Consider the following 20392-nt stretch of genomic DNA (forward strand, 5'->3'; position numbering starts at 1 on the left):
TGAGGAATTCTAAGTCAGGTGAACAGAAGGACTTGAGTTCCTGTATGTTGTTATGATCACACCACGTCTCGTTAGTCATAAGGCATACACCCCCGCCCGTCTTCTTATGTTTGTTTTATGTTTGTTTCCGTCGGCGCGATGCGTGAAGAAACCAGCTGGCTGTACCTACTCCGATAGCGTGTCTCGAGTGAGCCATGTTTCCGTGAAGCGAAGAACGTTACAGTCTCTGATGTCTCTCTGGAATGCTACCCTTGCTTGGATTTCATTAACCTTGTTGTCAAGAGACTGGACATTGGCGAGTAGTGTGCTCGGGAGCGGTGCGCGATGTGCCTGTCTCCGGAGCCTGACCAGAAGACCGCTTCGTCTGCCCCTTTTACAGCGTCGTTGTATTGGATCGCCGGCTGGGATCCGATCCATTGTCCTGGGTGGTGGGCAAGACACAGGATCCGCTTCGGGAAAGTCTTATTCTTGGTCGTAATGTTGGTGAGTTGACGTTGCTCTTATATCCAGTAGTTCCTCCCGACTGCATGTAATAAAACCTAAGATTACCTGGGATACCAATGTAATAAATAACACGTAAAAAACAAAATACTGCATAGTTTCCTAGGAACGCAAAGCGGGGCGGCCATCTCTGTCGGCGTCGGAAAACAGTGTTTAAACCCTTTACAATGAAGATCTGCGAAGACATTTGGATTTTTACAAATTATCCTTGAAAGACAGGGTTCTGAAAAAGGGACATTTATTTTTTTGCTGAGTTTATGTATGCTTGAGTATGTATCTAAATATGTAATGTGTGTGTGTGTGCTTGTACTTTGTCTTCCTACATATTTTCTGTTTGAGCGAGTATGTGTCAAGTCCTGACAACAGAAAGCCTTTATTTTCTATGGTGGACTGGGCGGTGTTCTAGTTTATTATTTCTATGTGTAGTCTAGTTTTTGTATTTCTACGTTGGCCTGGTATGGTTCCCAATCAGAGGCAGCTGTCTATCGCTGTCTCTGATTGGGGATCATATTTAGGTAGCCTTTTCCCACCTGTTGTTTGTGGGGATCTTGTTTTTGTATTGTTGCTTTTAAGCCCTATAAGGCTGTACGTTTGTTTGTTTGTTTCTCTTTATTGTTTTTGTTGCTGGTTCACATTCAAATAAATTATGATGAACCCAAATCATGCTGCGCCTTGGTCTACCCATTTCGACGTCCGTTACAGTATGTGAGAGACCCAAGAGTGGGAGGAATGAGGTGGTCCTTCGGTGGGCACAACAGGGGGGTACGTGCACAACAGGGTGCTCTCTTGCTCTGTGGTACTTGGCACAGACACTGCTCAGAAATACCCCTGTATGCACACTATGCTGCCTGAATTCAACTGATTTCTCACTGCGAAGCAATACCTTTATGAGCTCTCACAGAACAACTCCTAAAGCTACTGTGTGTAAACTGAAGACCTACCCTGGAATGTGCCAGGAGGGAGAGCTGCCTGAAATACAGTACAGAAAGCCTGCCCTGTGTGAGAGTGACAGAGAGAGAGAGAAAGAGAGGGAGACCGAGAGAGAGTGAGTGAACCAGGAAGAGAGAGAGAGAGATGCGTGGAGAGGGGAGCAGAACAGAGAGTGAGGCAGGGAGAGCGAGAGGCAGGGAGAGAGAGAGAGTGAGGTAGGGAGAGCGAACAAGAGGCAGGGAGAGAGAGAGAGAGGCAGGGAGAGCGAACAAGAGGCAGGGAGAGAGAGAGAGAGAGAGAGACAGGGAGAGAGAGAGCGCATGTGAGTGTGTGTGTGAGGGAGAAGAAACGGCACACAGTGGAGTAGTGCTCAGTGACTGGTGGCTGAGGTGAGGTGTAGAGCTGTAGGGGACTTCCTAATAATCAGGGGACCTGAAGACCCTGTCTTTTGTCAAAGAGGAATCAAAACGATATGGGCTCTGTAGAGGCTGGACTAAAGGGCTGAAGGAATATGGAAGAAAAAAAGGAGAAACGGAATAAAGGTAGAGGAATGTTTTCAGTGTGACTGTTTTTCCCAAACCACCATTTTCCATCCATCACATCCGGCGAAACTCAACACCTTCCCAGCACAGAGGGCGGACCTGGCTAGAAGTGTGTGTGTGACAGTAAGAAAGGGAGGAAGAGTGTCTGTGACACCTGTCGTCACTCATTATGCTGTTGATCCATCTCCATAGCACTGACACACACAGGTGCAGTTCCTAGCGAGCGCAGCAGACACCTGAGAATTTTCTGACAAACACATAGCTCCTGTCTCATCTTCTCCATTGAAATGACGATGTCAGGTTTAAACCGAGCGATCGCTGCCTTCTGACAGTGTGGATACCTTCTGTCCAAACTGGCACACTGGAGTTGAGCACATTCTTATCATTATACTTTCCTGATTTCAAATGGATTCAACCTCTTTGATCAACAGGTAATAATGTGGACCTGAGAAAAGGATTGAATGTGATATATCGTGCTTAGGGTATTTGCCCTCCGGTTTGGAATACTTGGAACAGAGCGAAAGTCATAGAGCTCTCTATTGTTCGGGGGGGGGGGGGGGGGGGGTTTGCTAAGTTATTGTTGCTCTCCGTTTCTGTCCGTCATTAGCTACGACTACTTCAAGAATTAACCGAGGTGAAGTCTGTACCCATGGACAGCCTTCTCTGACTTAATCCCACATGTAGTTTAACACTGACAGACGTTATGAGGGTTGACTTTGAGCTCTGAGCATGTGGAGACTCTTAAGGACCAGACCTATCCCTCTCTGCTCCTCTCTCACCACGTAACAGACTTGTAAGAGTTAGTGTGCCATTGTAAGGGACGTGCTGGAGGTGTATGGCGACTGACATAATGAACCTGCATGGGAACGTATCGGAGTTGATCTCTTCTGCCGTCAGAGCCATAACGCTTCCGTCCTTTGACCCCGAACCTGACCCTTGGCCTAATGGTCCAGAGAGACTTCTGGGAAATGAAAGCATGAATTTTTCAAATGGGTGTAATGGGAATGATGGCGGCAATGTGCATGACTTTGGCAACTGGACGCATAGCGGTAAGGTTTACAGTGATGAAGCAAGGATTCTGGCATCATCGCAGTGTGTGAAGGGGATGAAAGCAGTGGATAAGAACTGGGCTGCTTTGCTAATCCTGGCGGTCATCGCCGTTACAGTGACGGGTAACATCCTGGTCATCATCGCAGTGTCTCTGGAGAAGAAGCTCCAGAACGCCACCAACTACTTCCTGATGTCGCTGGCTGTCGCCGACATGCTGCTGGGCATCCTGGTCATGCCCATCTCCATGGTGACAATTCTCTATGGTGAGTTCCAGCTCAAGTTCAAAACTTTATTGTCTAATTGTTTGGTTAAACATTTACATTTGTCTTTGGCTTGCACACGTACAGGCTCAGACACAGCACAGTAAAGACGTACAAAATAACAGAAAACAGAGAATGAATCATAATACTTACAAAGTCTATCAACAAGAGTGTGTTTTGTATATTTGACATTTACGTTACTGTTCTCAGATTTTGTATTCATAGATTTTAGATTTTTATGAAAATGTGTTTTTTTTTACAAAATGCTATATATCCATAACTTATCTGGAATGGAATGGTCGTATCCTGTATATTTGACTGTACAGGATTTGGTTGTCTAACCTAGCTATCTTAAGAAGAATGCAGGTACTGTAAGTCGCTCTAGTTAAGAGCATCTGCTAGATGACTAAAATGTAAAATGTAAATGTTTTACATACAGATCTCCTATTAGTGTATTGAGTTATATTTTTTTATTAAATATTGATGTCACAAATGTATCATGTGTACAGTTCTTTATTAAAAATGTAATTCTTTGTTACATTTGACTGTGTAAAACCTAGCAGTACTACTTATTTCTCTGAGTGAGGCATATAACATTTTGAAAAAAAACACCCTATTATTTGTCTCTGAAATATAACCATCAAGTGATAGATTTTAAATAAATATGCCTGTCATTGAACAACCCCATACAATGATTAGATAGTGAAAAAAACACACCAATCTCTTTCATAATTTATTTAAACAATAAATGCTAATTTACCTACATTTCTGAAAATGGATATACAGTGTTTTGGAATTAAACTCTTCATTTATTTATAGTAGTATTTAGTACGTATTTCATATTTACAGTGCCTTGCGAAAGTATTCGGCCCCCTTGAACTTTGCAACCTTTTGCCACATTTCAGGCTTCAAACATAAAGATATAAAACTGTATTTTTTTGTGAAGAATCAACAACAAGTGGGACACAATCATGAAGTGGAACGACATTTATTGGATATTTCAAACTTTTTTAACAAATCAAAAACGGAAAAATTGGGCGTGCAAAATTATTCAGCCCCCTTAAGTTAATACTTTGTAGCGCCACCTTTTGCTGCGATTACAGCTGTAAGTCGCTTGGGGTATGTCTCTATCAGTTTTGCACATCGAGAGACTGACATTTTTTCCCCATTCCTCCTTGCAAAACAGCTCGAGCTCAGTGAGGCTGGATGGAGAGCATTTGTGAACAGCAGTTTTCAGTTCTTTCCACAGATTCTCGATTGGATTCAGGTCTGGACTTTGACTTGGCCATTCTAACACCTGGATATGTTTATTTTTGAACCATTCCATTGTAGATTTTGCTTTATGTTTTGGATCATTGTCTTGTTGGAAGACAAATCTCCGTCCCAGTCTCAGGTCTTTTGCAGACTCCATCAGGTTTTCTTCCAGAATGGTCCTGTATTTGGCTCCATCCATCTTCCCATCAATTTTAACCATCTTCCCTGTCCCTGCTGAAGAAAAGCAGGCCCAAACCATGATGCTGCCACCACCATGTTTGACAGTGGGGATGGTGTGTTCAGCTGTGTTGCTTTTACGCCAAACATAACGTTTTGCATTGTTGCCAAAAAGTTCAATTTTGGTTTCATCTGACCAGAGCACCTTCTTCCACATGTTTGGTGTGTCTCCCAGGTGGCTTGTGGCAAACTTTAAACAACACTTTTTATGGATATCTTTAAGAAATGGCTTTCTTCTTGCCACTCTTCCATAAAGGCCAGATTTGTGCAATACACGACTGATTGTTGTCCTATGGACAGAGTCTCCCACCTCAGCTGTAGATCTCTGCAGTTCATCCAGCGTGATCATGGGCCTCTTGGCTGCATCTCTGATCAGTCTTCTCCTTGTATTAGCTGAAAGTTTAGAGGGACGGCCAGGTCTTGGTAGATTTGCAGTGGTCTGATACTCCTTCCATTTCAATTAATTCCATTATCGCTTGCACAGTGCTCCTTGGGATGTTTAAAGCTTGGGAAATATTTTTGTATCCAAATCCGGCTTTAAACTTCTTCACAACAGTATCTCGGACCTGCCTGGTGTGTTCCTTGTTCTTCATGATGCTCTCTGCGCTTTTAACGGACCTCTGAGACTATCACAGTGCAGGTGCATTTCTACGGAGACTTGATTACACACAGGTGGATTGTATTTATCATCATTAGTAATTTAGGTCAACATTGGATCATTCAGAGATCCTCACTGAACTTCTGGAGAGAGTTTGCTGCACTGAAAGTAAAGGGGCTGAATAATTTTGCACGCCTGATTTTTCAGTTTTTGATTTGTTAAAAAAGTTTGAAATATCCAATAAATGTCGTTTCACTTCATGATTGTGTCCCACTTGTTGTTGATTCTTCACAAAAAAATACAGTTTTATATCTTTATGTTTGAAGCCTGAAATGTGGCAAAAGGTCGCAAAGCTCAAGGGGGCCAAATACTTTCGCAAGGCACTGTATTAGGATCCCAAATTAGCTGCTGCCGAGGTAGGCGCTTCTCTTTCTGGGGTCCAAACAGGAAACAATGTCTGTGTGTCTCTTCACAGTCCCTGTTGTGCCACGAGGTGTTCTTTTATCTGGTTATTGAATCTGGTTTTATTACTAGCTTGAGTTACCTGGGGTGGCAGAGAGATCCATTTGGTCATGGCTCTATTTAATACTGTTTGCTTCCCAGCCTCTGTTCTGGTTGCACGTGTTGTTTGATGACGATGAGTGTCCGAACTGTGTGCCAACTGCTTGAACAGATACCGTCAACACCTCGCACAAAGACCAACAGTGATGCAGTAAATCTCTCCTCAACTTTGAACCAGGAGAGATTGAAATGCATGTCATTGACATTCACCTTCCGTGTACATCTAAATGCAATGCATGCTGCTCTCCTCTGGACAAACTGCAATTTGCTTATGTTTTTCTTGCCTAAAAAAAACTGTTTGGTTGACTGAGATGTCAAGAAAGCAGACCTCTTTCCTATTTTAGTAACCATTGAGTCTATATGTTTTGACTATAATAGCTTGCTATCTAGGGTAACAGCCAGCAGTTTAGACTCCTCAACTTGCTCAATCGCCACATTATTCAATAATAGATCCAGATGAGGTTTAGGTTTGATTGAGTGATTTGTCCCAAAAATAATGCTTTTAGTTTTTGAGATATTTAGCACCAGCCTATTTCTAGTTACTGACTAGGGGACAGCATTCGGAATTTTGGATGAAAAGCGTGCCCAAATTAAACTGCCTGCTACTCAGGCCCAGAAGATTGGATATGCATATAATTGGTAGATTTGGATTTTAAAAAACTGTTAAAATAGTGTCTGTGAGTATAACAGAACTGATTTGGCAGGCGAAAACCTGAGAAAAATCCATCCAGAAAGGAGTTTTTCTTTTGGTTTTGTAGTTTTCTATTCAATGCCATTACAGTATCCATTGACTTAGGACTCAAATTGCAGCTCCTATGCCTTCCACTAGATGTCAACAGTCTTTAGAAATAGTTTTAGGCTTGTATTCTGAGTGGACCCTGCTGTGTCACAGAGATTTTTCATACGCGCCACCGAGAGAGTGCCTTTCTTGTTTACCTTTTATATTGACAACGTTATTGTCCGGTTGAAATATTATCGATTACTTAGGCTAAAAACTACCTGAGGATTGAATACAAACATCGTTTGACATGTTTCTATGAACTTTACGAATACAATTAGGATTTTTTGTCTGCCTGTTGTGACTGCATAAGAGCCTGTGGATTACTGAAGAAAACGCACAAACAAAATTGAGACTTTATCGAACAAAACAAACATTTATTGAGTAAATTAATGTCTTCTGAGTGTAACCATGTGAAGATCATCAAAGGTAAGTGATTAATTTTATCTCTATTTCTGACTTGTGTAACTCTTCTACTTGGCTGGTTACTGTTTGTAATGATTTGTCTGCTGGGCGATGTTCTCACATATTCGTACGGTATGCTTTCGCCGTAAATTATTTTTGAAATCTGACACCGTGGTTGGATTCACAAGAAGTTCATCTTTAAACCTATGTAAAATACTTACATGTTTTCTGAATTTGTATAATGAGTATTTCAGTATTTGAATTTGGCGCTCTGCAATTTCACTGGATATTGGCCAGGTGGGACGCTAGCATCCCACATACCCTAGTGAGGTTAAAGGTGCCAGTTATTTATTTTACTGTTGCAGCCGACGTGTATACTGTTGAGTCGTCAGCATACATGGAAACACAGGCTTTATTCAAGGTCAGTGGAAGGTCATTAGTAAAAACAGAAAACGATAATGGGCCGAGCCAGATGCCCTGTGTTACACCACACTCAAACGAATTTTCATTAGAGAGGCTTCCATGAAATAAAACCCTCTGTGTTCTAACATGTTTTTTCAGCAATGTGTTATGATCAATGATATCGAAAGCTGCACTGAAGTCTAACAATCTCCCAAAATCACATTATTATCAATGTATGCTGGAGCTGACATTCTTGTTGTGTTGTACAGAATTAGTTGGTTGTTTAACATTATTATTAAAATTGTTAGAATGATTAAGTCATGCGTGGAAACTCCAGCTGTTTGGTTTTTCACAAGTGGTTCAATAAGAAGCAGATAAATATTTGGAGAATTTTAATTCAATACATTTTGTGGTTGTGGTTTTGCAATGTGTTGATATTTTGGTTATATTTATATGTTATATACACCGGCTAGTTTATTACCGACACCAACCTGTTCACAAAAATGTATCGCTCCTACAGGCAGTGAGTCACATGGCTGTGGCTTGTCATATAAAGTAGACAGACAGGCATCTTGTTACTGTTCTATTGAACGTTAGCATGGCCATAACAAGTGACCTAAGCAACTTTGAGCGGGGTACAGCATGAGCGCCGGTGCCAGGGGCACCGGATCCAGTATCTCAGCAACATCCGCCCTCCTGGGCTTTTCACGCACAACAGTCTCTAGGGTTTGCCGAGAAAGGTGCGACAAACAAAAAACATCCAGTCAGCGGCAGTCCTGTGGGCGAAAATAGCTAGTTGATGAGAAAGGTCGAAGAAGAATGGCAAGAATCTTGTAAGTTCACAGGCGGTCCACAAACAGAACAACAATGGTGTGCAGAAAGGCATCTCGGAATGCGCAACTTGTTGATCCTTATCACAGATTGGCTATATTGCAGCAGATGACCACGCAGGGTTCCACTACTATCAGTTCAAAAACAAGAAGAAGCGGCTCCAGTGGGCACGCGATCACCAACACTGGACAATTGATGAGTGGAAAACCATCACCTGGAAGCTGACAGCGAGTTCAGTTTACTTGATTGGCCTGCACAGTCCCCAGACCTCAACCCAATAGAACATATTTGACATGAGATGGAACTGGCTGTTTACAGCATGAATGTTGAATAATTTTTTCCCCCTTCATTTAACTTGGCAAGTCATTTAAGAACAAATTCTTATTTACAATGACTGCCTACCCCGGCCAAACCCTAACCCGGAAGACGCTGGGACAATTGTGCACTGCCTTATGGGACTCCCAATCACAGCTAGTTGTGTTACAGCCTGGAATTGATGCCGCTAGCACTGAAATACAGTGTCTTAGACCACTGCGCCACTCGGAAGCACCTATGTACCGCCGTCCAATCTGCAGCAACTGTGGAACGGTTCCGACATTGTGTAGAATGCTCCGAAAGAATTCAGGCTATTTTGGAGGCTAGGCCGGGTCTGACCCTGTTCTAGACGGGTGTATCTAATAATCTGGTAGCATTGAAAGTACCAATTACTGTGATTGTTACTGAATATGGGCTATATTGCGAGCATCCCTTAGAGAGATCTTTACTCTGGAAGCTGGATAGACATGTACAGTCATACTATGGAAGCTGTCAGATATTTGCCTATATGGCTTTGTATTTTGATTTATGGCCCCCTTACTAGAAGCCTCCACCCCCATCTGGTCTGGTGAACATACCACATACCCACAATGCTTTGTGCAAGTAATGAATGTCACCAACATTTTTTTTCACCTGAAACATGGAGTGGAGAGGACTCTCTCTGAATAGAGTGCTGACTCTCTCTGAATAGATCTCTCTCTCTCTTTCCCAGCTTCTCCAGGGATTGGAGTTAGACAGTCTGTTGTTTCCTAAGTCCCTCTCCGTGCCTTTCTAAATGTGTAAATGTCACAAGTCTGCTTTTATAAGGAGCTTTAAGCCCTAAGTAGAGACCTCATTTGCATGAAAATGAGGAGTGTAGTAAATGAGTCTGAAGGAAGTGTGCTTCTGTGAAAAGTACGACCTCTGCTGCTTATTAGATGTTCCCCTTTAATAAGCAGACAAAAGAACTCATTAAACGTTGGGATGCCAACAGAAACTCTTCAGATACTTTGTCATTATTTTCTTGTGTTGCTACTTTGTTGCTAAATTGCCCACAGTGGATTGGATTCATCTGGCACATGAAAAGACTGAGCAAACAGAGAATCTTTTCATTACAGAGAGAACAACAACTGTATTACAGGCCTGTCTGTCTATTACATGCTGTTGGGGATTAGACGTCTTGATTCTTATGAATGCATATAAATTAGGTTTTACCCTTTGAACAGTGTCCAGAGTCAACCAATAATTTATTAGCTTGCCATTGCCATAGATTATGTGAGGGTTTATTAATTGTCTGCCTTTCGGTGATGTGACACCAGATTACAGCACCACAGGGCTCTGATTCAAGGTAAGGTAGAAGATGAACATGAGTAGTCTCACCTGACAGCCATTCTTAGAAGGCTTGCGAGATTAAGGCCTTCATGGTCCACTGAGTTATAATCAATCACTCTGTTTTATAGACACTTTTAACTGGGCTGAGTAGTCACCAAAGGCGACGTCTGGATGTTCATGAGAACAGAGTACTCTGTTATGGTCTTAATGGAGGTTAGCCAGACCCTCCAGTCCTGTCCTGTGGGACTGTTAGGAAGACAGCACCTTTCTTCAGCCTCGCCACTCATTTAGCTCTACTGCCCTCTGGAAATAAGGAAATGATTTAATCTCTTTATTGATTTGTCTCTCTCTCTTCTCGGTTATGTCAGGATCCTGATACCTGGTCTGTGTCTCCCACCTCCACCACTTTCATGGCTTTAATCGCTCTCCTTTCCTTTGCTTTGCTTCCGCTCATGCACTGTTTCGCTCTTAGAGGGGTGCATGACAGAGAAAAACAGAGACCTCTTTTCAGAGTTTGTGTTTTTGAAGACAGACATTTTTGACAGGCAGGTATGCCATGTTCTGTTGCCGATGCAGTAAGTGTGCTCTAGTTTCTTGGTGTTGTCTAGATCATGACATAGAGAATGAATCATTGTCTTCCTACTGGGCACATATCAGTTCACCATTTAGTTTTGTTTGACTTTAAGTTGATTTTCATGTGAAATCAAAACATTTAATTTAGGTAAAAGTTAGTTGAAAAAATACGAAATACTCTTATGTTTATTTTTTGCAAATCCAAATAGTTTTCCATGTTGATTCAACGTCATCGCATAGATTTTCTGGGGATGAAATTACGTGGAAACAACGTTGATTCAACCATTTTTTGCCCAGTGGGTTATGACTAATGCTTAACTAAGGGGAAATGTGTTTCATATAACCCCGTAAAATCCTTTGACCCTCGCTCTTTAGACTGTCTTTATAGAAGAAGATTACCCCCTTGGTAAAAATAGACCTAATCCCCTGGGTGATGGACTAGAGAGGGAGAGAGAGAGAGAGAGAGAGAGAACAAGAGAGAGAGAGAGAGAGAGATGAGTGGTTTTGTGGTTAGGGAGAAAACTTGGTTTGTGCTCAGACGTTTAGCCAGACATGGGGGAAATTTCAGGTCAAGCCAGCAGCAGCAAAACAAGATTCAAAAGAGCAGCCAGCATGAGAATTAGGGTGGCAGGTAGCCTAGCGGTTAAGATCGTTGGGCCAGTAACCGAAATGTCACTGGTTTGAATCCCAAAGCTGACTAGGTGAAAAATCTGTTGATGTACCCTTGAGCAAGGCACTTAATTGCTCCTTTAAGTCGCTCTGGATAAGAGTGTCTGCTAAAGGACAAAAAAATTAAGGAAAGAGTGAGTCTCAGCAGCTTCCTCTCAGACACAACCAAACACAAAACAAAGCCTTGTCATTATCTGCTCTCAGAGAACCAGATGTGTTCGCAGGGCAAAATAGGGGTATACAACAATGCAGGATCAAGGAGTTAGCCTGTTAACTTTCCTAAATATATATGTTTTAAAGATATAAACTTCAAATGGGCATGGTCTACTTAACAACCAAAAACACACACACAGTACGTGTCTGGTTGTTTATCAAAGTTAGCTGGCTAACTCATCGATGCTGCTTTGTAGTATACCCCTCAGGTAAATCACAGACTGAGAGATACAAGAGGAGGAAAATAAACAAATTGGTTTCTAGGGCGAAAGACAAGAGATGGGAATGATAGAGTTCCTGATGCTTCAATCAAGGGAGGGACTGGGAGAGAAACTTCTGAACGAGAGAGAGAGACAGAGGGAAGAGACAGAAGCCCTGTTTATACCTGGTTTTAACTTGCATCCTTTGTCCTGATCTTGTCCACATTCTGAATATGCCCACATTTTTAGAAAGGTGTAGACAATCAAAAGACACATTGTGATCTGATTGTGATCAGATCATCCTGCCCACCCCTGGAGATAGTTAGACACACATTGTGTCTGGATATCTTACAAGTGTCGACATATTGGGATAGAGAAACTATTTAAATCATCATTATTTTGCCCTCTAAAATCATTGGCAGGTGGTACCATTGACTGAGAACATCAATGTGTCTTACAATAAATAAATAAATATTATTTTGAAAGAATAGCTGTAAAATAATTTGCATAAGGGACCAGGAAACCTGTTCACAATGCAGACACAGTGGACAGATAACAGACCCATTGTAATACCACGCGTAAACACATTTTGGGAAATGTGGGCAAAATTAGAATGTAGACAAGATCAGGACAAAGGACACATGTTAGCCCCAGGTATGAATGGGACTAGAGAGGGACAAGAGAGAGCGAGAGAGAGAAAGGGAGTGAAAGAGAGAGACAGAGAGAAGAGGAGGCTGACTGAGTGTATAGGTGTTTGATACAGGGGCAGTTTGAGAAAGGATTTAGAAAACATACCCGAGAAAGAGAAATGGAGAGATCAAGAGAGGCGAACATCTTTTCTTGCTTATCCTCCCACCGTTATTTGAGCTACATAACTACCCTCATTTGGGGTTCTTTGGTACATGATGTCATAGTCATGGATATTTGATAGTTTGTTTCTGATCCACTGTTTATGCGTCTGTATTATTGGTACAGGCCCCGTGTTTCAAATTCTACCTACTGGAGCCCACCAGCGCTTTACTGTGTAAATGCTGCAGTTAGAGGCAGAGGTAGTGGATTGGTGGATGTATTTATTTATACGGCTCTGTGTTTATTTTTGGAGTCTCTGACTGCTTCCAGTCCTCCTCTAACTAGTTATAAAACCCTATTACACCAACGTCAAGACCAGGAATGGGGGCATCAACCATGACAGATTGTACACATGCATGCACCGCACGCACACACACACACACACACACACACACGCACACGCACACACACACACACAGAGTCAGTATTGGCTTTTAAGAACCTGGTATCAAACACAGAAAATACTGCTATTGAACCCCAGAATAACACAGGATATCAGTAATGAACACTGTATCCACGGTGATAGACAATTTGTGAACACGTCATACATAAATGCTGTTACCAGGGTGATGATGAACCCCAGTTTAAATCCAAATGGCTAGTTGCCATGACTCTCATCCATTGACTCAAGCGTTGTAACTATTGGCCTCATTGTGTGAGGTGTGCAAGTGTGACATATACTGCATTGTACTCTGAGTCATCGTTAAGAAATCTCAGTTATCCAAACTATGAACCTGTGGACCAGACATCAGTTACTGATGACTGAGAAATTGTCTTTGGTTGGGTGAAAATGAATGCAGAACACTTTATGACATACATAGTATGGCACACAGTAGATGGACTGTACGTGTCAGCTTCATTCTCTGAATATTATGTGGTATTGTAGAATGTGTAAATAATGTAGAAAGACTGGTGTCTTTCCTTCTATTTTGACATTTCTCTGACATGTGTGAGGGTATAGATTGTAACCACAGGTGTTGTGGTGAAGCTAATCTGATGTTTCCAAATGAACTGGGATTCAAGCCCAGTCAGAATACCCAGGATGACTACTGATGTTACCTGAAACACCAAACTGCAGCAAAAGTCAAAGGTCTCAGAGAAAATGAGTGAATTAGAGACAGAAGGAGAGACAGAGCAATAGACACATTGAGAGACAGAGCGAGAGACAGACATGGACAGACAGAAAGAGACGACTACCTCCTGTCACGTTCTGACCTTTATTTTCCTTTGTTTTGTCTTTATTTAGTATGGTCAGGGCGTGAGTTGGGGTGGGCAGTCTATGTTTTTTCTATTTCTGTGTTTGGCCTGATATGGTTCTCAATCAGAGGCAGCTGTTTATAGTTGTCCCTGATTGAGAACCATATTTAGGTAGCCTGGGTTTCACTGTTGGTTTGTGGGTGTTTGTTTCCGTGTCTGTGTTTGTCACCACACGGGACTGTTTCGGGTTTGGTTTTCGTTATTGTTCACATTTATTGTTTTGTATTTCCTAGTGTTCAGTTTATGTTTTATAATAAACGATATGGACACTTACCACGCTGCGTTGTGGTCCGATCCCTGCAATCTGCCATTACACCTCAACTGTCTGCTCCTATCCACTGTATTCTTTCCTAGATTTTCTCATTGGTTATCGTGTTTTGTTGCTTTGTGTTCGTGTCAAGGTCAGTGGCCACAGGGTTATGAAATGATGTATGTGACTTTGTCACTCTAGTACATTCTACAACATTCATATCACTCTATAACCAAGTTAGATTTGTTTAAATTCAACAACAAAATTGTATCTTGCATTCATGCCAATAAAGCATTTGAAATTAAACAATTAAATCGAGAAAGACAACAAGAGAGACATAAACAGAATATACAGAAACTAACTTACAAGAGCCTTAGTAGGATAATTGGTTTTCCAAACTTTTTCCTGAAGCGATTACCCAGCTAGCACATAACGTTCTGAGAACCATATGTTTCTTAGAGCTTGTTGAGTGCGTTGTTGTTCTGTGGTTATTTTGCATACAACCTTCCCATAACTTTCTGGGAATGGTGCTTCACATTGGGCATAGTTGCTTCAAAATGGGTAAAAACTGTTTGTATCAATGTTGGTTACATGTCATTTCAACCCCCCAAAATATTGAATAAATGTGCAAAAGTGATTGGATTTGCAAAAAGTAATAAACTTAAGGTTATTTTGTTTGAATTCACATTAGTTGAAAACTCAACTAAATTCAAATTAAACGTTGAACTTACGTCTGTGCCCAGCGTGTGCCCACATGCACACTGATTTAAAGCAACGGTATTCTAAGGATATGCTTGTTTAAAAATTCTGCAGCTGCAATTAAAAAAGAATAACCTTAACAATTAAATAAATAGGTGACCCCGAAAGCCGATAGCACTAGCCATAATAATGAATCTGCAGAAGGGACGAGTGAGGACAGATGGACATGTGTAAATTAGACGTTCATTCATACTGCATTTATTAGGCCTATTATTACTGAACCCCGTAGGGTATAATGCAGCAACTTTTTCACAAGACAAAAGTTAACAGCTGATGATGAGATGATACAGTGCATTTGGAAGGTATTCAGACCCCTTGACTTCTTCCACATTTTCTTACGTTACGTTCTTTTTTCCCTCATCAATCTACACACAACACCCCACAATGACAGAGCAAAAACAGGTTTTTAGAATTTTTTGCAAATGTATTACATATAAAAAACTGAAATATCACATTTCCATAAGTATTCAGACGCTTTACTCAGTACATTGTTGAAGCACCTTTGGCAGCAATTACAGCCTCGCGGCTTCTTGGGTATGACGCTACAAGCTTGGCACACCTGTGTTTAGGGAGTTTCATTCTTCTCTGCAGATCTGTTGCACAGCTATTTTCAAGCCTCTCCAGAGATTTATGGTCGGGTTCAAGTCCTGGCTTTGGCTGGGCCACTCAAGAATATTAAGAGACTTGTCCCGAAGCCACACCTGCGTTGTCTTGGCTGTGTGCTTAGGGTCGATGTCGTGTTGGAATGTGAACATTCGCCCCAGAGTGCTCTGGAGCAAGTTTTCATCAATGATCTCTCTGTATTTTTCTCTGTTCATCTTTCCCTCGATCCTGACTCGTCTCCCAGTCCCTGTCCCTGCCGCTGAAAAGATCCCCCAAAGCATGATTCTGCCATAACCATGCTTCACTGTAGGGATAGTGCCAGGTTTCCTCCAGACGTGACGCTTGGCATTCAGGCCAAAAATGTCAGTCTTTGTTTCATCAGACTGAGAATCTTGTTTCTCATTGTATGAGAGTCCTTTAGGTGCCTTTTGTCAAACTCCAAGAGGGCTGTCATGTGCCTTTTACTGAGTGGCTTCCGTCTGGCCACTCTACAATAAAGGCCTGATTGGTGGAGTGCTGTAGAGATTGTTGTCCTTCTGAAAGGTTCTCCTATCTCCACAGAGGAACTCTGGAGCTCTGTCAGAGTGACCATCGAGTTCTTGGTCACCTCCCTGACCAAGGCCCTTCTCTTCTGATTGCTCAGTTTGGCTGAGTGGCAAGCTCTAGGAAAAGTCTTGGTGGTTCCAAACTTCTTCCATTTAAGAATTATGGAGGCTACTGTGTTCTTGGGGACCTTCAATGCTGCAGAAATGTTTTGGTGTCCTTCCCCAGATCTGTGCCTTGACACAATCCTGTCTCTGAGCTCTACTGACAATTCTTTCGACCACATGGCTTGGATTTTGCTCTGACATGCACTGTCAACTGCAGGACCTTATAAAGACAGGTGTGTGCCTTTCCAAATCATGTCCAATCAATTTAATTTACTACATGTGGACTCATGAAAATTCTCAAGGATGACCAATAGAAACAAGATGCACCTAAGCTCAATTTTGAGTCTCATAGTGTCACGTCCTGACCATAGAAAGCCTTTATTTTCTATGGTGTAGTAGGTCAGGGTGTGACTGGGGGTGTTCTAGTTTATTATTTCTATGTGTATTCTATGTTTTCTATTTCTTTGTTGGCCGGGTATGGTTCCCAATCAGAGGCAGCTGTCTATCATTGTCTCTGATTGGGGATTATACTTAGGCAGCCTTTTTCCACTTGTTGTTTGTGGGATCTTGTTTTTGTATTGTTGCTTTTGAGCCCTACAAGGCTGTACGTTTGTTTGTTTGTTTCTCTTTATTGTTTTGTTGCTGGTTCACTTTTAAATAAATGATGACCACGCCGCGCTTTGGTCCACTCCTTATAACGATCGTGACACATAGCAAAGGTTCTGAATACTTATGTAAATAAGATATTTCTGTTTTTGATTTTTTGATTTAAAAAAAAATATTATAATAATTCTAAAAACAGTTTTTGCTTTGTCATTATGGGGTATTGTATGTACAGATTGATGAGGAGTGTTCTTTATATATATACATTTTAGAATAAGGCTGTAACGTAACAAAATGTTGAAAAGGTCAAATGGTCTGAGTACTTTCCGAATGCACTGCACATAGATAGACACATTACCGCATGGCAAGCAGTACGGGAGTGTCAAGTCTAGATCCAAGAGGCTTCTAAACTATTTCTACCCCCAAGCCATAAGACTCCTGAACATCTAATCAAATGGCTACCCAGACTATTTGCATTGCCCCCCCACCCCCCCTCTTTTACACTGCTGCTACCCTCTAATATTATCTACGGCAATGTCACTGTAATAACTCTACCTACATGTACATATTACCTCAATTACCTCGACTAACCGGTGCCCCCTCACATCGGCTCTGTGCCGGTAACCCCTCTATATAGCCCCGCTATTGTTATTTTACTGCTGATCTTTGTTACTTTTATTTCTTTTTTTGGGGGGGGTGGTATTTTTTTGAAAACTGTGTTGTTGGTTAAGGGCTTGAAAGTAAGCATTTCACTGTAAGGTCTACTTGTTGTATTTGGAACATGTAACAAATACAATTTGATTTGATTTGATTACAGAGATAGAGACGAAAAATGCTCAACCTCCAGATGAGTATGAGGGGGAAGTTTAAGTACAATTCTTACAAGCTTGTTTGGTTTGTAGCTTATTCTTTAGATGTGTGGGGCTGCTGGTGAACCATGATACGCAGGCATAATCAAAATGACACTTGACTAGCTAGGTTTCCATCCTATTGGCGACAGATTTCCAAGCGAATATTCTTCAGAAAAACTATGCCATTTCAGAGTTTCCTTCAGGAAAATGTAGCACCAGACAACATGACAGGGAAGATTTTAATGCACCAGACATTTGATACATTTACCGGACACCCATATGCATTCAGATCCAGTCTGGTGCAGCCAGCACCATCAATAAACAAGGGATATTGGCCAAGTGAGCCACATTTACGTTACCTTAAAAACAGCCTATAACAAATTACAAAAACATTATTCATTGTGTTTCGATGTGTAGCACTTGTATTGGTTTTTTGGCTACTTTCCTAAAACAATAATTGTCCACCTCACGGTTCAGTTGTCACAGATTTGAGCACTAAATATATCAGGGTATTGCATGCAAAGGCCTATAGGCCTGTGTCCACTGTATGATATTAACATTTTAATAAATATACACTACCGTTCAAAAGTTTGAGGCCACATAGAAATGCCCTCGTGTTTGAAAGAAAAGCTAACTTTTTTGTCCATTAAAAATAACATCAAATTGATCAGAAATACAGTGTAGACATTGTTAATGTTGTTAATGAATATTGTAGCTGGAAACGGCTGATTTTTTATGGAATATCTACATTGGCGTACAGCCCATTATCAGCAACCATCACTCATGTTCCAATGGCACATTGTGTTAGCTAATCCAAATGTATCATTTTAAAAGGCTAACTGATCATTAGAAAAACCTTTTGAAATGATGTTAGCAGAGTTGAAAAAGTTTTTTTCTGATTAAAGATTAAAGAAGCAATAAAACTGGCCTTCTTTAGACTAGTTGAGTATCTGGTGCATCAGCATTTGTGGGTTCGATTACAGGCTCAAACTCGTCAGTCTATTCTTGTTCTGAGAAATGAAGGCTATTCCATGTGAGAAATTGCCAAGAAACTGAAAATCTCGTACAACGTTGTGTACTACTCCCTTCACAGAACAGCGCAAATTGGCTCTAACCAGAATAGAAAGAGGAGTGGGAGGCACCAGTGCACAACTGAGCAAGAGGACAAGTACATTAGAGTGTCTAGTTTGAGAAACAGACGCCTCACAAGTTCTCAACTGGCAGCTTCATTAAATAGTACCGGCAAAACACCAGTCTCAGCATCAACACCGAAGAGGTGACTCCGGGATGCTGGCCTTCAATAAGAAAAAAGGCACAACCATCCCCAAAGCAAAATATATATATATATAAAATAAGTTGACAACACTCCCCTGTTTTAGACCACCCCTGCCCCCAGTAAATGTTGATCTGTCCCTTAACTGGCCTGAATTGAGTTTGAGTTTATTTTATTTTTTACAGGGACAGTGCACATTAATCAACGTTTCAGTAAAAGTGCCGGTTTTAGCCAGCCGGCTAACTTTCAACCGCAGTCCCTGGGTAGGTTATTAAAAACAATTACAATATAGACAATCATTAAGCAGTGAGTACACACAGAGCAACATAGGACAAGCAAGATGTAGCATACAGACAGAGCAGCATAGAACAAAAAGCAGCAAGACAAAATGCATAAAAGCAACAAAGTGTTTCCACACCTCAGAAGATAGGGACAACAGACAACAGAACAGACAACATGGAAAGCGGCAATACACAGCTAAGGATTATGTTCACAAATCTGATTGACCTTTAGCCATGTCTTCATGCATTTTGTGAAAGTGTGATATGTGGTGCAGTTATGTATGTGTGTCTGATGGCAGTGTATTCCAGACATGGGAAGCTCTTACAGAGAAAGCTGATTTACTAAAGGTGCTTTTCCTTAGGGGAACTATACAGTCACCTCTCATGGAAGACCTTGTGGATCTGCTGCCATATGTTTGGGTTTTCTGTTTAACAAAAATACTGAGTGGAAGGGGAGCCAGGCCATTTAGGATTTTGAATACAAGACATGTGTCGGTGTATTGCACAAGATTTTCCCAACTCAGGAGCTCATGCTTTCCGAGGATGTAACAGTGATGATGGCTATTGGGCTTCCTATCAAGCACTTTGAGAGACTGTTTGTAGACAGACTGAATAGGTTATAATGTTGTACAGCAAGCTTGGGCCAAACTAGTCAAGCAGTATGTTAAGTGGGGGAGTATCATAGATTTGAAGTACAGTTTTGCTACCTCTGTAGTCAAACAATTTCGTATAAATCGGAAATTAGCTAGGTTGAATTTGGTTATTTGAATAACCTTTATCACATGCTTTTTAAAAGAGAGGTTGGAATCAAGTATGATGCCAAAGTACTTAAAATCAGATACCACCTGGAGCTTCTCCCCTGACACATAGACATCTGGCTCAGTAGCATTTGTTGCCCTCTTTGTGAAGAACATGCAAACAGTTTTTTTCACATTGAGATGCAAACACGAGTCTCTGAGCCACTTTGTAACCTGACCATTACAATAGTGAGTTCTTGTGCAGCTTGTTGTTTGCTCTTTGCATGCACATATATCACTGTATCATCTGCATACATCTGAACTTCAGACCCAGTACAGACAGAAGTCAGATCATTAATGTACAGGCTGAACAGGAGAGGCCCCAGTATTGACCCTTGGGGCACGCCCACGTCATAGCTAAGAGTGGGCGACAGTTCATTGCTCACTCTGACACACTGAGTACTGCCTTCAAGGTATGATTTCATCCATCTCAAGGCATCGGGGGAAAAGTTGAACTTGGACAATTTTGTGATGAGAATCTCATGGTTAACAGTATCAAAAGCCTTCCTTAGGTCCAGAAACACAGCCCAAAAAACGCCCCATTTGTCCATCTTGAACTTCACATTTTCCAGAAGAAAGCAGTTGGCCA

General features: G+C 41.5%; 1 protein-coding gene across 1 annotated transcript in view; it reads left to right on the forward strand.

Annotated features, from left to right (window-relative positions):
* The first annotated feature begins 1691 nt into the window (after positions 1-1691).
* LOC110520346 (5-hydroxytryptamine receptor 2A) overlaps positions 1692-20392 on the forward strand; it is a 38908-nt gene continuing 20207 nt past the window's right edge. Inside the window, exon 1 of the mRNA XM_021597601.2 lies at positions 1692-3286. Within this exon, the coding sequence (XP_021453276.2) occupies positions 2824-3286 (463 nt within the window). The 5' untranslated portion in view covers positions 1692-2823. The remainder of the gene's footprint in view (positions 3287-20392) is intronic.

The sequence above is a fragment of the Oncorhynchus mykiss genome, chromosome 3 (genome assembly GCF_013265735.2).
Source record: "Oncorhynchus mykiss isolate Arlee chromosome 3, USDA_OmykA_1.1, whole genome shotgun sequence".
Taxonomy (NCBI): Eukaryota; Metazoa; Chordata; class Actinopteri; order Salmoniformes; family Salmonidae; genus Oncorhynchus; species Oncorhynchus mykiss.